The sequence below is a fragment of the Nansenia antarctica genome (assembly GCF_963989245.1).
Source record: "Nansenia antarctica genome assembly, chromosome: 6".
Lineage (NCBI taxonomy): Eukaryota > Metazoa > Chordata > Actinopteri > Argentiniformes > Microstomatidae > Nansenia > Nansenia antarctica.
In genome coordinates, this window is record NC_137676.1 from 43,537,326 (window position 1) to 43,553,497 (window position 16,172).

Here is a 16,172-nt window from a genome sequence, read left to right on the forward strand (position 1 = left end):
CAGTAATTGTACTGATAAATAAAATGAAACGACGTAAGAAAATGTTTAGACTGTCTTGCTGGGGATGTAATGATGAAATCACATGCAAAAGGTAACAAAGCAAATATGTTCAGCTGACTGAACTGACTGCAAAACGTTTTTTGTAGGCTCACCAAATATACCTGGCTTGCGTCTGCGTGGATATCGTCACATGCCTCCTCCGTTGCCTGAAAAGTACAATACAGTATAGGCTACACATATTTCATAAATGTAAGACAAAACACTATAAAAAATGTTTAGCACTGTAGACATCCATAGAAACCATGAAGTTACATTACTGTAATTATTGTTGAGAGTATAAAAGACTACTGAAGTGGTTACTATTCTTACCTATACTCACCTCTAAATGCCCGGATAACTGAGGCTTTGATTGATTGATTGATTGAAAACTTTATTAGAAGATTTGCAGAAGTAGGTACATGAAAGTACATATTACATACAAGGTCAACTAAAAGGATAAAAACCCAAGAAAGCCACTGGCTTATTTCAATTGGGGTCCTTGATTTTCAATTCATCGTTACATGTAAGACAGACAGGGGAAAAAAAAAACAACTAGTACTATCTACACGATAATACAGACAAATAACTATTACTATCTACAGGATAAAAAATACATCCATCATGGGAAGAACAATACTAGATATACAATACAACAAAACATCAGGTATGTACAGCGGGTAGGACAGGTGGGGACATACACCACAGGTGGGGGCGGGGGACAAAACATAAAGTATGTACAGTGGGTAGTTCGGGTCTTTTAATCTGATTTTTGATTTAGAGGGTCCAGTTACGGATTGCAGCCTCCTGTAAATGTTTTTTGAGAGTGGTTTTGAAGGTGGGCAGTGTTTTGCACTCCTTTAAGATTATAGGAAGGGCGTTCCACATTTTTACTGCATAGTTTGCAAACGAGTTTAACCCCTTGTTTGTGGTGCAACGCGGTTGAACGTGGTTCGTGGAGCTTCCTCTGGTGTTGTATGTGTGGACGTTGTTCACTTTTTGGAAGTATGTTGACAGGTACTTGGGTGTCTTTGTGGTGTAGCGTATCTTGAAGACCAGGCCCAGTGCAAGCACTCTGTCAACTACTCGTAGCCAATCAAGGGTCAAAAAATGAGCAGCGGTTAGATGTGTCCTAGGGTTGAGGCCTAGCAGAAGCCTAACCAGTTTATTTTGGGCTGTCTGGAGTCTTGTTTTATGGGCCTTTGTGGTTCTATAGTACCATGATGTTACGGCATAGTCGAAGTGACATTGAATGAGAGCTCCTGATAGGGTCCTCAGTGTGTTTTTACTGACAAGTGAGGATATCCTGTACAAGAATCTAGTTCTATGGTTCACTTTTTTGATTACTTTTGCTGCCATTTTATCTCCGGAAAGATTTGCCTCTAAGATGGAGCCCAGGTATGTAATATCCTCTTTTCTTGTGATATTAATGTTACCCACTTTTATTTTAAAATTTTCAGCCTTTCTGAGTTTAGATGGGGATCCGTATAGGATGGTTTCAGTTTTACCTAGGTGTATTGATAGTTTATTGTCAGCTAGCCAGATGCAGATTCTACTCAGTTCAGTGCTTAGCGCTTTTTCCACCTGCAATATGTCCCTGTCAGAGACCAGCAGAGCCGAGTCATCCGCGAACAGGAACAAATTGCAATCACATGCTGATGACATGTCATTCACATATATTAGGAACAGTAAAGGTCCCAATATGCTTCCTTGTGGAACGCCGCAGGTCACTGGGAGGGGGGGGGACAGTGTTCCGTTCACACTAACCACCTGTTCCCTCCCCTCTAAGTAGGATTGCATCCAGCCCACCGATGTTCTATCGAACCCAATTGCTTTCAGTTTATCTAACAGTATGTGGTGATCTACTGTGTCGAAGGCCTTCTGGAGGTCCAGCATGACCATGCCGCAGTACTTGCCCGAGTCCACCTCATGGTTGATGTGGTCGTTCAAATAGAGAAGGCATGTGTCAGTGGAATGGGATGTTCTGAATCCTGATTGAAATTCATACATCAGATTTTTTTCGGTAAGGTACCTATCAACCTGTTCATAAACTATTTTTTCCATAAGTTTCGAGATGGAATTAAGAATAGAAACAGGTCGGTAGTTGCCTGGGTCTAATTTGCTTCCTTTTTTATACAGTGGGGTTACCCTTGCTATTTTAAAGTCAAGGGGGACGTGTCCCTGTTTGATGGAGAGGTTTATTATGTGGGTGATGATTGGGGTAATGGAGGCAGCTGAGTCTTTTAGAAATCTGGCTGGAATATTGTCATGGCCCGTGGCCTTTTCTGAGTGTAGAGCGCCCAGCTTTTTAAACACCTCATCGTTTGACACCATGGAGAGTTTAAAATCATCTTTGCGTACACCCAGTTTATTGTAGAACGCACGGATGTGCTCTACACCATAACGCCCTGAGTGGGGTGGTAGATTGTTAACTAATTTAGTGGCTATGGTTGTAAAGAAAGTGTTTAAGCACTTAGCCACATCCAGCTTGTCTGTAAGGAGAGAATCTCCAGATTTTATGCTGATGTTTGTAGACCTGGTTTTGAGTTTTTGACTGCAACCTAGTTGGCTATTAAGTAGCTTCCAAAGGTCACGTGGTTTGTTTAAGTTTTCTTCGATTTTGTTATCGAGGTATTCTTTCTTAGCAGATTTGGTCATGGTAATTACCTGATTGCATAGTTTGTTGCATTGTTTTTTAATTTTCTCAAAGTGGGTTTTGTGATCTTCGTTTAAGTGTTTCACTCATTTTGATTTGCATTTTTGAACTTCAGAGCATTTTAGGTCTCTGACTTTCATAGCATTTAGAATGTCCGAATTCATCCATGGTTCCGATCGGGCTTTAACCCTGGTGGTTCCCATGGGGGCTATACTGTCAATAATATTTAGGAATTTGGTTTTGAAACCTAGCCATGCCTCTTCAACCTGTGTGCATTTTAGTTCATCTAACCAGTCTTGTTTCTCCAGTTTATGGTTTAAGGCCTCACTAGAATAGGATTTAAGGGATCTAGTGGTTACAGTTTTATGACCGCCAGCCTTGGGTTTATGTTTTTTACGAGTGCAAAAGATCATGTAATGATCACTTAGCCCACATACAATAACCCCACTCTTGGAGATTTTGGACTCATCCGATGTTAGAATGAGATCTATGGTAGTTTGAGTAGAACTACACACCCTAGTGGGTTTGGTAATTTGTTGACGGAGACCGTGCAATTCAGAAAACCTAGTGAAGGATTTGAAAACGGATGCTTCATTTCTGAGCATGTCCGTGTTCAAATCCCCAATAAGAATCTTTTCCACACAGTCAGCGTCATCCAAGCACCCCTCAAGAATATCATAGAAATCACTCTGATCGGGAGGTCTGTAGATAGTACCAACCAGTACCGGTTTTGCTTTGTTAAAGATAATTTCAACCCAAACAGATTCTAATTTGTCACGATTCAGGTCACACCGGGTGTTAAAGATAATATCGTTGTGAATGTACATGCAGACACCACCCCCATACCGGTTCCTGTCGTTTCTGATGACTGTGTAGTTAACTATTTCAATCTCTGGGTCTTTTATTGATTCATCAAACTTGGTCTCAGAGAAGCTCAAGATGTGAACCTTGCTGTCATGGAACATTTCTCTGATTTGGTCCAGTTTAGGCACAAGACTGTTCACATTAAGGTGAACAATATGCAGGCCCTTACTGCTGTGTCCAAAAAGAGAGTTTATGTCCTTGACTTGGAAATAGTCTCCACCATTCTGGTCATCTTCACGTTGAGGATTGGGGGATGGGGGGGGTCGTCCATTGTTCAGCGGTTTCGTCAGAGAGTCTCCGGGTGGATCCAGGAATTCCGCTGCAGATGCCGGTAGGACCGGTTTGACCGGTTTTTCGACTATGCCGTCAATGGCTTCGCTAGTACCATTTGCCTGGGAACGGCTAAAAAGTGTAGCCTGCCTGGTTGAGACTGGTCCGGGATTCAGCTGAATGTCTCCCGATAGAAGTAGATAGAGAAAGATCATGGTCCTTCGGTCCATTCTACCTGCCGGGGGCTTGTTCTTCCGCGTCGAGTCAGCAGTCAATGTTGTGTGAATTGCTGCCGTTCCGAAGTAAATACTTCATTGTGGCGTGGAGATAAAAGTCACTATGGGTCTCATTTTTTCCAATAAAATGTGTCTCCTTCTCCATAAGATGTAAGTTCTGTGGTGATTTAATGTATAAGTCCGTAATCCACAGAAGGAACAGGCTACCTTGGCTGGACTCGCTGCCCAGCTTCGGTCATTGTTAGGCCATGATTAAGTACATGGTCAACCAAAGTTGCGCGGATTTAATTAGACATAATGGCTCGCCTTCCTCTTCCTCCTTCTCCTCTTGCTCTCACTCTTCCTCTTCCTCTCTGTTCCCCATGCTACTCCTTTTATTTCTCCAACACAGGTCACCTGTGGCCTCTTGAATTCCCTTTTATTCTCTGACACATGATTGAAGTGTTTTGACAATATAGTTTGAACAAGTGAGAAGTGAGTGAGACCAACTGGTAATTAGGATGTGTCATTTTGAAGGCCAGTGTTTTCCAGGTGAACAAAATGATGCGAGTTGTGCATAGAGTTTTGCAAAAATGTGATCTAGAATTTCATTTTCAGTAAAAACACAGGCTGGAGTTGATACCTGAACTTCAAGTTTTCATACTTGTGTGCATAGTTCCATTTCTTGTGTGTATACAATGGAGAATAACTAAGTGAGGAATAATCTTTTGCTCCCATAGCCCAGTGGATGCTGCTGTTTAACCTCAATGAAAGTACGTAATGTTATACCTGAATGCCAAGACTGATGACCTCAAACTATTGTATTTCCACTGCCTCAGCAGAGGAACAATCATTGATTTGTGTAAAGATAAACACAGGCAGAAGAAAATAGCAATTAAGCACAATATGGAAACGCTGCACTTTTGGGGGTAAATAAAAAGGGTAAATACTTTCAATACATATTTTAATTTATTGGCTTAATGTGTAATCTACCTCAAAAGGGCAGGATTTGTGTGAATGCAAAACAAAAGTTACCTGATTGTGTGAGTTACAAAGTATGCCCTTTGGATTGTGTTACATTACAGAATAAGGTGTTGGCCTTCAGTGATTCATTTGGGGTCAAAACGAACAAAATTAATTATTTTTCTCTTCAGTTTGCAGTGGATACACAATATAGCAGTGGACAGGAAATGTGATTTCTTGGTATAATGATGGTCTCTATCAAAGCAGAAAGGTTCATTTCCATTACCAGATAAGAGTAAGAATAAGACTTTGGTAATAATTGCAATGGTTAATGCTTATAATAACGCATACAAATGTCTTCTTGACGTAAGCTATTATCAATCTTCTCTTCATTGGTTTGCACCATTTACAATATTTAATTGGTAGCAACTCAGAAGGCCACAGGATTAAATTAACGTACAAATGACCAGTAAATGTCAGGTTATTAAATGAATCTTTGTGGAACAAAAGATGTTACTTTCTTCTGGGGAATTTTCAAATCCTTTGATAAATGATTTAGAATTGAGAACACGGCAGATTTAGTTTGTTTGATTAATTAATTGAATTTAGTGATTGCAAGATTAGACCTGCAATAGTATAGCCACGTCCCAACTTTGAATTCATTGCTCTGAATAGGCCCTGAAATAACTAATAAAACAGCCTTTTGAATGCAAGACCACCTAAAGAACAGAAGGAAGAGGGACTTCTCAATCATTCAAACAGGACACTGGAAGATTCAGATTCCTTTAGATGGTAATACAGCCAAGTGATGATACTTATTATAATACTTATATAAGTATTGCTTACTGATTCCTATTCCAACATTTAGTGCCAGTTTCACAGACAAGGCTTAAGCCTAGTTCTGGACTAAATCACACTTTCAATGTAAAATATGTATTGAAGTTGCTTTGAGGTCTTAGAATTAGTCTTGACTCTTAAGCCTTGTCTGTGAAACTAGCCCTTAATTAGCCAATACATATTTGAAATGTTTATGGCTTAAGGTTAATGGAATTGGTGGCAATGCATTACGAAAACAAAATTAATAGCCTAAAATTGGCATTGGCTATGACTCAGAAATGAATCAGAAATAACAGACGTACAAGACTACAGCGATTCATTTAAAAAGGCTCTGTAAGACTAAAGAACCCCAGCTATCGACTATCTCCATATGTTGGGGCACTGTCATTGAAATTGGTCATGTTACTTGAAAGATTACTTTGAATCCCTGTGTAAAACATCTGTCAAGGTGGCCTCCCAATCAATGTTCCAATCACACCTCCTTAATCACATAAGCCTGGTTGAGACGAGTGCCATTTAGCTGGGGAACACCTCTTATTAGGCCAGTCTGACTAAATACATGGGACGAACAACATTTGCAATGGGGCAATAATGAGGCTAGAGAAATGTGCAGTCTGGTAATGATGTTCTTTGCCCTTAAGCCATGGTGAGCATAAGACCAACCTTAAATGAGACGAAAAGTATATACACAGAATGTATTGCTATTTTCCCCCAAATCAGGAAAATGACCCAAAACAAAACAACCATTTCACTGGAAGTCACCAATTTAAAGAAGGTGCTGTAATTCACTTGCCTAGTCCTTTCCACACAGCTTCTCTTTAAGGGAATGGGGTCCAGTTCACCACCTATGGATACTAGAAGCCTTCCCAAAGCCCTTCTTTGAAGATCCTCAAGGCATGAATAAAAAGGTATACTGCCAACTGCAACTCTTTTCTCTCCCCCTGCAATGTGTATCCCTCCAGGGCAGGAACTGTCGAACAGAGCTTTTACTTTAACATTCTGGTGGACATCACTGTTTCCCCTATATTTCCCTATGGACTCATAACACATTTGTATTTGCACACATCCGTTATTTTCAGAGGGTATTTGTGCCCCATCTCATTATAATCGTCGTAAGCACAAAACTGATTAACAAATCTTACATGGACCTAATATAAGCATATCTCGTCTCTGTGGAGCCAGTCTACACCATTCGTTTATTACTAAATTTGCATACTTCATGTCATAAAATATGAATACTTCATACATAATTCATATATGTTGTCTTCGAATTAGGAAGCGCTCATAGGCGTAGGAAATGTATTTGTCCCAGATCAACCTTGACTTTACTTTCCCATAAGTGTGAAGTTAACTTATCCCACAACACTATTGCAGCCCTTTAATAATCTATTTGAAAGAGAGTGAGATAAAAAAAAAAGAAAGAGAAAAAAGAAAGATATACGTCTAGATCAGTAGATTCCATCACGACACCCCCAACACCTTCAGACAGTGCCTGTGTAGAGTGAGACAGAAATCATTCTCCAATTTCATTACTTAATACAAAAAGACTAGCCGTATTTGTAGCTTCAAAGAAGATGGGTATGAGGGTGAAGGTAAGGGCTTCACTTCAAAACTCTGGAAAGGTCTCTGAACTCCCAAGTCAGTCAAAAATCTAATTTAAGGTGAGTGAGACACCATCAAAGCCGCTTTTGGTCAGAATGATTAGAAATTCTGACAAAGCCCTATCAAACTTTCCTTAAATAAAATAGAAAAACAAGAAATTGTGGACAAAAATATTTTTTTACTTTCACTTCAGGTTTTGTTGTGCATGAGGTTTATATTTACAAAGAATGCAATGTACTGTACAGTATGTTCTGAAAACATTGGCAAAATGATCTTTAATTTGTTTTCCAGACCACTCCAAAAGTGTATTACAAGGGGAAAAGTAAGCTAGAACAACAAGTATAGAACATCATTTGGCAATTAGGAAACAGCAACAGTGACAAGAAACAAAAAATCTGTTAGTTGCAGTTGTAATAATGCTAGTTGTCCATGTCCTGATCAACAGTTGGTTGACCCATCTACTGTAGATATGAGATGGAGCAACTGATCCACATGTAAACTTAAAGGCCCAATCCCATTTCTTATTTTTACCCCTACCCCAGCGTTCTGTAGGCTAGCAACCCGTGCTCAAACCTGCCAGTCTGCACTGATATTAGAGGAGAGGAAACAAGTGCAGCAACTTCGCTGCTAGACTTTAGCTACATTTCTGGCATCATTTCCCATCAAAGGGGGGGATTGCGACATGGAAATATGTCAATATGCGGGACTGTCATGCACAAATCAGCCTTGAAACAATGTTGTAACATTAGCTAGCTAGCTAGAGACATCAGCATACCAGCGATTTCTTGTTATATTATGCTTGTTATAAAGAAAACATCTATAATACATTGAAACAACATTAAACTGAGATAATACGATGGTTATCATCATTTTAAAATCTTTATTAGCAAAGAAAATAATTCGTAAAGCATTCTGGGACATTTCTCATAACACTTGGTTTTGAGTGTGCCTCTGAATAAAACATGGAGCCCTACCACTTCTCCCTACCCCTCTATCCCAACAAGAATCGGGACACCCTACCCCTATGCATGAACACGCAAAATGAGGGGTAGGGCTAAATTGTAGGGGCAAGGGGTGTATTGGGATTGGGCCTAAGTCTCCACCACTGAAACCAGAAACAAGTCTCAAAAAGCAGAACAAAATATGTATGTAGCCAGTTCGCTAACCCTTAAAAGAAATGCACATAAGTCCAATAACGGGAGTGGGACCAAAGTCTTAGGGCCACTCCATTGCAGTCAACAGGCACCCCCTCGAGTAAAAGTGTGTGTGTGTGTGTGTGTGTGTGTGTGTGTGTGTGTGTGTGTGTGTGTGTGTGTGTGTGTGTGTGTTCCGACTGCAGAGGAACAGGGTCAAAACTCTGTCATTTTTTTGTGTGTGTCAGACTTCCTATGCTCCTTCTGTACAGAGAGCTCCTGGGCCTTCTGCTGGGTCAGCAGCATGCGGGCAGCAGACAGCTTCTCCTCCAGGTGGCCCACCACAGTGGAATGCCTGAAGGGACGCAACAGAGGTTTAGTTCATGGTCTAGGCCAGGAGTTGGTCTACAAAGAGCCACACTAGAGAAATAAAGGTGTTTGATTTGGAGGGCTGCAGAGTTAAAACAGAAGAAAACAGGAAGAAGTTGACGACCTGGCGACCCACCCTTGAAACATTCTGCCCACTATTGTTAATCTCTATGGATTCAAGTCTGGATTCGCTTAAGTCCCTGAGGCCTCCTCAAATGGAAATCCATTTGTGCCAATCAGCATCCTTATAGAAACTTTAACCCACATGTGTATCACAGCACTTCGGATTACGTCAAAGGCATGATACTCTGATTGGTATGGGTCAATCCAATTGGTTAGGGGCAATGCAGATCCAGACTGAATTGTATGGAGTGAAAAATAAAGTTTTTTGTGAAACGGTGAAAACAGTTTAGAAGTAGGTGCTGCATTTGGAGGATACATTTATAGACCTCTTTTTTAAAAGTTATTCTTTCCCACTCAGTCCCACTCATATTTTTCATTTTATTGGACAGATATAGTGAAGACAGACAGGAAAGTAAGGAGAAGAAGGGAGAGAGAGCATGTCAGCTAGGGCTGTCCCAAACGACTATTTTTCTAACGATTAATCTAGCGATTATTTTTTCGATTAGTCTAACGACTAATTTAACGATGTATTTTTTTGCTGTTCTATAAAAATAAATACAAAAAAATATTATCATGTGTAGGCCCCTTAATTTCCACCTCACTGCTATGTTTAGCCAACTTGAATGCCAACATGGCCATTTAGAAGTCTGTCCATCACCACAACACATAGCTAGCTAGTAGCTAATAATTTTAATTAAATAATTTTGCCATTTAGCAGACGCTTTTATCCAAAGCGACTTACAATTACGAATTACAGGGACATTCCCCCTGGAGTAACTGAGGGCTAAGTGCCTTACCCAAGGGCACACTAGTAGTGGTGTGGCTTCAGGCGGGATTTGAACTCACAACCTTCCGATCCCAAGTCCAACTCACTATCCACTAGACCACCACTACCCCCCAGCTACATAGCTAGCTAACGTTACTCTCGCTGCTATGTTATGATTAGCTAAATTGATGCTAACGTAGCATGCGAGCTACGAGCTAGATAACGTACAGTAGGTGCGAGCACCACAATGACAATAGGCTACCGTAGCTAGCCAGCTACATAGCTAACGTTACTAACACCAGAAGACAAGACATACAAACTGTGGTGAGCTACATTGCTTGTGTAACATTAGCTAGTAGCTATCCATTTTTCACTCATACACGGCCGGAAAAGTGAACAGAAATACAACTGTGACTTACGGTGGTGCTATCTTGCGGCTGTCTTCACAAAGAGCTCCAGGATGCTTTCGCTTGAGGTGCTCGTTCATTGCAGACGTACTGCTGTGATAGGCCATTTCATTTTTGCTTTGTTTTTTTTGCTTATTTAAAAAAAAGTTTTTTATTTTTTTTAATTTACGACGCACCGACGCACATTACGCAAGTCGACGTATTGACGTAGTCGATTACGTCGACGAATCGTAACAGCCCTAACACACACACACTCATCTAACACAACACACACACACACACACACACACACACTCATCTAACACAACACACTGCCAGCTTCAGCGCACCAAACTCATTTTTGAACACAAACATGTGATACACACATGGATACACACTGTGCATGCGCTGAAATAGCGACACACAAGGTAGACACACAACAACACACACAAAAGCAATTGGAAGCACACATACACACACACGCACACACACACACATACACAAACACATATACGCACACGCACACACGCACACGCACACGCACACTCACACTCACACTCACACTCACACTCACACTCACACACACACACACACACACACACACACACACACACACACACACACACACACACACACACTCACTCCTGCCTGATTACCTCCGTCATTGTTGAAAACCTGCTGTCAATCACAGCTCTGCACCTCCACTAACATGAATTTTGAAGTTATTCTATTTGATTTAACATATTTAGATCTGGGCTGTATTTGATCTGGTTTATTGTTCATCCACAGTGAATCTACATATATCATGTGTGAGGGGTGGGGGGTGGAGGGGAGGGCTTTTTTAATAATGTTGTTGTTTTTTAAATTGTGTACAAACTGTCTCTCTATTTGTGCAAATAAACTAAACACACGTACACGTAGTCACACACACACACACACACACACACATACACACACACACACACACACACACACACACACACACACATCTTGCGGCTGTCTTCACAAAGAGCTCCAGGATGCTTTCGCTTGAGGTGCTCGTTCATTGCAGACGTACTGCTGTGATAGGCCATTTCATTTTTGCTTTGTTTTTTTTGCTTATTTTTTTTGCTTATTTAAAAAATAAAATAATTAAAAAAGTTTTTTTTTTTTTTAATTTACGACGCACCGACGCACATTACGCAAGTCGACGTATTGACGTAGTCGATTACGTCGACGACGTCGACGAATCGTAACAGCCCTAATGTCAGCAGGGCATTTAAGTACCTCTAAGCCCACTTTGATCCCCCCTCTAAGCTATGGCAGGATTGGCATCAGCTTCATATGATGCCAGCTACACCCAGTCCTATAGTAAGCTAAGTGGGCGTCCCAACATATTGCTGCTTCCATCTATACTGTTCTTTCAGGTCTGTTTAGGCCCAACGTGCATGCCATGTGTGTTCTAAGAATAGGATGTCAACTTACAGACGGGATGTATTTCCATGACTTACCTCCCAGTCCGTCTGCTCAGTGACTCAGTGAGCCTCTGGATCTCCCTCTCCGTCTGGGCCACCCTCTCTGCAGCCTGGAAGAGCTTTACGTTCAAAGTCCTCTTAGTGCTCTTCCCTCCCCTGTAAGCTTCAACCCCTGCCCCTCGCGATGATGAAGGAGGGGGCTCACCGGAAGCCCCATCCTTAGGGTCAGTCCCTTCATCCCCCAGCTTGCGGTTCAGGAAGTCAAAGACATTGTGGCGCCCCCTGGAGGAGCCGGCCCGGGGCTTTTTGATTCTCTTTCTGTGGCTTGTCTGTGTTCTGTCTTTGGCTACTTTGCTTTGGGTCTTCCTGGCGGTGAGCTCACCACACTTGTCCAGGGACGTACCTTTGGGCAGGACCACTGCCAGCACCGGTTCCACACGGCCCTCTGACATCTTGCCAAGACCTGTGGGGATGGCAGAGGTTTTCAGTTTTAATGAATGGGGTTCAAATCTATTACATTCAAGAGAAAAAACTAACATCCACCACCCACTAAATGCAGTTAAATTTTGGCATTGGCGGATAGCCAATTAAGGTTCACGAATATTATGCTTCAATTTAAAAATGAAACTGGCGCAATCCGCAAATGGTCACCATTGATTGAATATTTGTGACAGCATTCCTGCTGCTCCTGCCTCCTCCAGCCAACTGCTACGGATCTCACTCACACTTCAATTGACTTTCAAACAAACACCCAAGTCTATGAGCTTAGTTACAACAACGTCTCTGGTTACATCCTAAGATAAAGAACAGTAAAATTAAACTACTCAGGCCAGCAAGAGATAGCAACTTACATGTGACCGTGTGAGTTAGAAAACATGCAGGGGAAAATATTTAGCGGTATTTTGAGGAAGTAGGCACATAGAATATTGCAACCTCGTTGAACAAGACTGCTTATAGATTAAATAGACACTAAACAACCATACTATCGATATATGGTATTTATTTTTCTCTGGAGTTGTGAAAAGGAAGGACGCAAACGCAAAGCTCTCCAAAGTTTCAGATGGCTGTTTCTACCGCGGCTTGTTCACGACAGAAAATCCTCAGTCTGGAAATTGCATTAGGAAAATGTGGAAAAGTTATTGATATTATGTAGATTACATGTATCAGGCTATAGGCTACACAAAAACAAAAGTCTGACTGCATTAGTTTTAACATTTACATTTTACTGACAAGTGAAATTATCCTATTCTGTTGGCAGAACATTTTGCTTATTTTATTGCTTTTTTTCTTGTTTTTGAGAACTGACTTTTTGCAGTGTAGTCACAAATATCCTCTCTTTAGCATCTCTTTTGACATGTTATACTCAACTTATCTTGAACTCTACATCACATTAAAAGCCATGTTTGACACTTGTGCTTACCTTTCCCATATTCATATCCCATTTTCATCATGAGCTTGGAGCCGATGCCTCTTGTATGTGCCTCCCAGCCACCAAAGGTAGAAGTACTAGATGATCCTAAAGCCTCCTCTTCAGTGGAGTCAAAAACTGCCAGGTGAAACAGAAAACATCATGAACATAGCCTAGACAAGAGAGGCTGCATAACTTTATAGCTTCTTTATTTCTCTCTCAAACACCAAAGCACACTGCCACAAATGTACCTTTAGCAAATGCTGCCTCCCCTTCTACACTGTCATCATCCTCTGAGCCTGAGGTGAGCAGGTCGTCTTCTCTCATTGGTGGGATGATCCCATCAGCCTCCACCGTGACGTCTTTCATTAGGAGTGATTCAAACTTCACTGTGTAGAAACCACTGTCGATGTCTACATAAGCAGTTCAAACAATTCTGGTTAATAGAGCACAGTAATTCAATAGGTTTGTTTAAAGTCCCACTGAAGTGACTTTGAATTCCATATCAAATAATATATGGGGAAATATTAGGTTAGCTGTTTACAATTAAAAAAGAAGCAAGTAGTAGCTTTTTTCTAACCACAATTTCTCAAGCCAGCACTGACATTGATATTAGATTGTAGTTACTTTAAAGCTAGCTTTGTTATTAACAGTCTTGCTGCATTTTACCACAACATTAGAATTGCCTAGTTTCAATTAGTATGCTGTTATCTGTACCTGTCGCTGACAATGTATGCAGTGCTATTGCTGGCTAAAACAGAAGGGATGCAAAACTTAAACAGACGATATGAATAGTTTATTTGATTGAGTTGAACAGAGAAAGCATCTTATTGGAGTATTACATGAACAGATCACAGTGACGAACACATAACTTCATAAATCACACCCATCCAAAACAAGGGTGAGTGTTTGAGTGAGAGTAGACAGGGTTGGATGTTGACATAACACTGTAATAGTGGAATACTATAAAATGACAGAAAACTAATTTTTCATATTTGGGTGATGCTAATGTAAGAGGAGTCAGCCGCGTCCTGCTGCTAGAACAGTATTGCTTCCTTGCACTCCGAGCTCATACAAGTCTCGAAAACCTGCATGCTGTATTGCCAAAACACATGACTGTCAATGAAATACCTGATGGAAACCAGCTATGCAAACGAAAAAGCTAGCAATTCGATGGCACGGGAGGGGGTATTTCAACTTGAAGAGTTAGCATACCATCTCAACCTGGTTATAGGTTCAATTCAACCAAAACACAGCCAATTATGATTGTCACCTTTGTGGCCCTTTAACTTATGACTTAAAAAGGCCATGACATGGCACTTCTCAGAGCACTACACATATAAAATCATCCACAAAGACCACCATATGACCACCGCCTGACTCATTTCAAGTGGTGGGTAAGTTGAATGATGGAGATGGGTTGAAAACAGTCATACTTAAGATGGTAGGTGACTCACTTGTTATTTTGGCCGGGTACCAGATACCATCCTCCTGTCTGGCCAAGCAGGAGGAGCCCTCTTGAAGCTTGCTAAGGTCAGGCTCCAAGAACTCTCTCAACTCTGACACATACACCACCTCACCATGGGAGAACCTAAACATGAAAGAACATCTCTGAGATGGTATTCTGCACAGGGTCAGCCATTTTACAATGGGGGGGTAACTCAAATTAATGCAAATAGCTTTTAACAACAACTGGGTGCGATGTTCTACCTGCAGTTGTCCATGAAGCGGCACTTGTCCTCCAAAAAATATGGACAGGGCTTTAGGGATTTCTGGGTTGGGTGGACATAGAGAACTCTCACTTGAGACTCATCACCATCTGAACTCTCTGTCCCTACAACCATTGCATTATGGTACTCCAAGGTCCCCCAGGAAGTGCGATAGGGAGCCCGCACTTTGGTGCCACTGATGACTTCTTCTTCCTCCTCCTCAGCATCATCATCCTCTGCTCCCTCATCTTCATCTTCCCTCTCATTCCCCCTTTCTCTAGTGTCTGAGCTGCTTCCCGATACTTCCCCCACCTCAAAGTAGAAAGCCGCAAACTCGCCATTTGCTGTCACATCTGTGGCTTGAGGCAGATGTGCATCGCCCTCCTCGAGGGATGCCAAGAGCCGACTCTTTTTGACAGACAATAAGCTGGCCTCTGTAAGCCCTATCAGCTGGCTGAGGTCATCCTTCAGTTGTAGCAGGTCTGACTGCTGAGAAGGGTCCAGGCCAGCCGATAGCACACTCTCCACCTGCTGTAGCTGGGCACTGTAGGCCTCGATGGCTGCCTCCAGGGATCCTTCATCCATGCTGGGCTGCAGCAGCCACTGGTCAACATCTAGTAATAATCTGGAAAACAGAAAAAAAAAATATATAGTAGTGTTTCCGACTGTGCATCCAGCTAGTTATATAATAAAGTTGTTATTGTGTGTCTTATTGACAGACAACTAAAGTATAGGGTGCAAACTAATGCACTCTGAATTAGTTAGCTAAATGCTAGGAAAGCTTCACTGTCGACGACATCCAACTACATAGTCAGCCAGCACAGACATTCATTGTGTGTAAACTAGCAGATTCCGACTTACTGTGTAACCTTCAATCCTTTCACCCATAAAAACACATATTGGGCACTATACTTTTAATAGTATATATAGTATATAGTATATACTTAATTTCCGTTTCATGCAAAAATGGGCAAGTTAGAACTCGAAAACAAATATCTAGGAGAGGAATGCTAGCTAGCTAGCTAGCTAGCAAGAAACACTGTAAAGCTACTTTGAATGAACTGTTACCCGGAAGTGTAATTCCTTTTTCAAGTACAAATGAACGTTACCTTTTTTTGGTCGCCAGATGGAGCCATGTTTCTGGCTATATAAATTCGTTTTTACAGGTTATCTAATTCACTTAAATCTCAGATTTCCCCTTTAATGCAGATATTTAAAAGTAAATACTCTCTTAGATTAAAGGTGAAAGACTGACATTGGTCTATCTTTAACACTATCAGCCTGTCTTTGCCTGCTGTACTACATTCTGAAATAAAACGGGTATAATAAAGAGGCCATGACTGGACATCATTATTATTGGCGACCGAAATGTAAGCAATAT

General features: G+C 41.3%; 1 protein-coding gene across 1 annotated transcript; it reads right to left on the minus strand.

The window, feature by feature from the left end:
• Positions 1–8,694: 8,694 nt before the first annotated feature.
• zgpat (zinc finger, CCCH-type with G patch domain) lies at positions 8,695–15,738 on the minus strand. Its single transcript, XM_080535395.1, has 7 exons — positions 15,653–15,738; positions 14,793–15,416; positions 14,540–14,673; positions 13,334–13,495; positions 13,095–13,220; positions 11,711–12,137; positions 8,695–8,931 (listed from the first exon to the last, which is right to left on the minus strand). The coding sequence occupies exons 2-7, from the start codon at positions 15,374–15,376 to the stop codon at positions 8,793–8,795; spliced, it is 1,572 nt and encodes a 523-aa protein (XP_080391521.1). The 5' UTR covers positions 15,377–15,416; positions 15,653–15,738; the 3' UTR covers positions 8,695–8,792.
• Between the last annotated feature and the right edge of the window lie 434 nt (positions 15,739–16,172).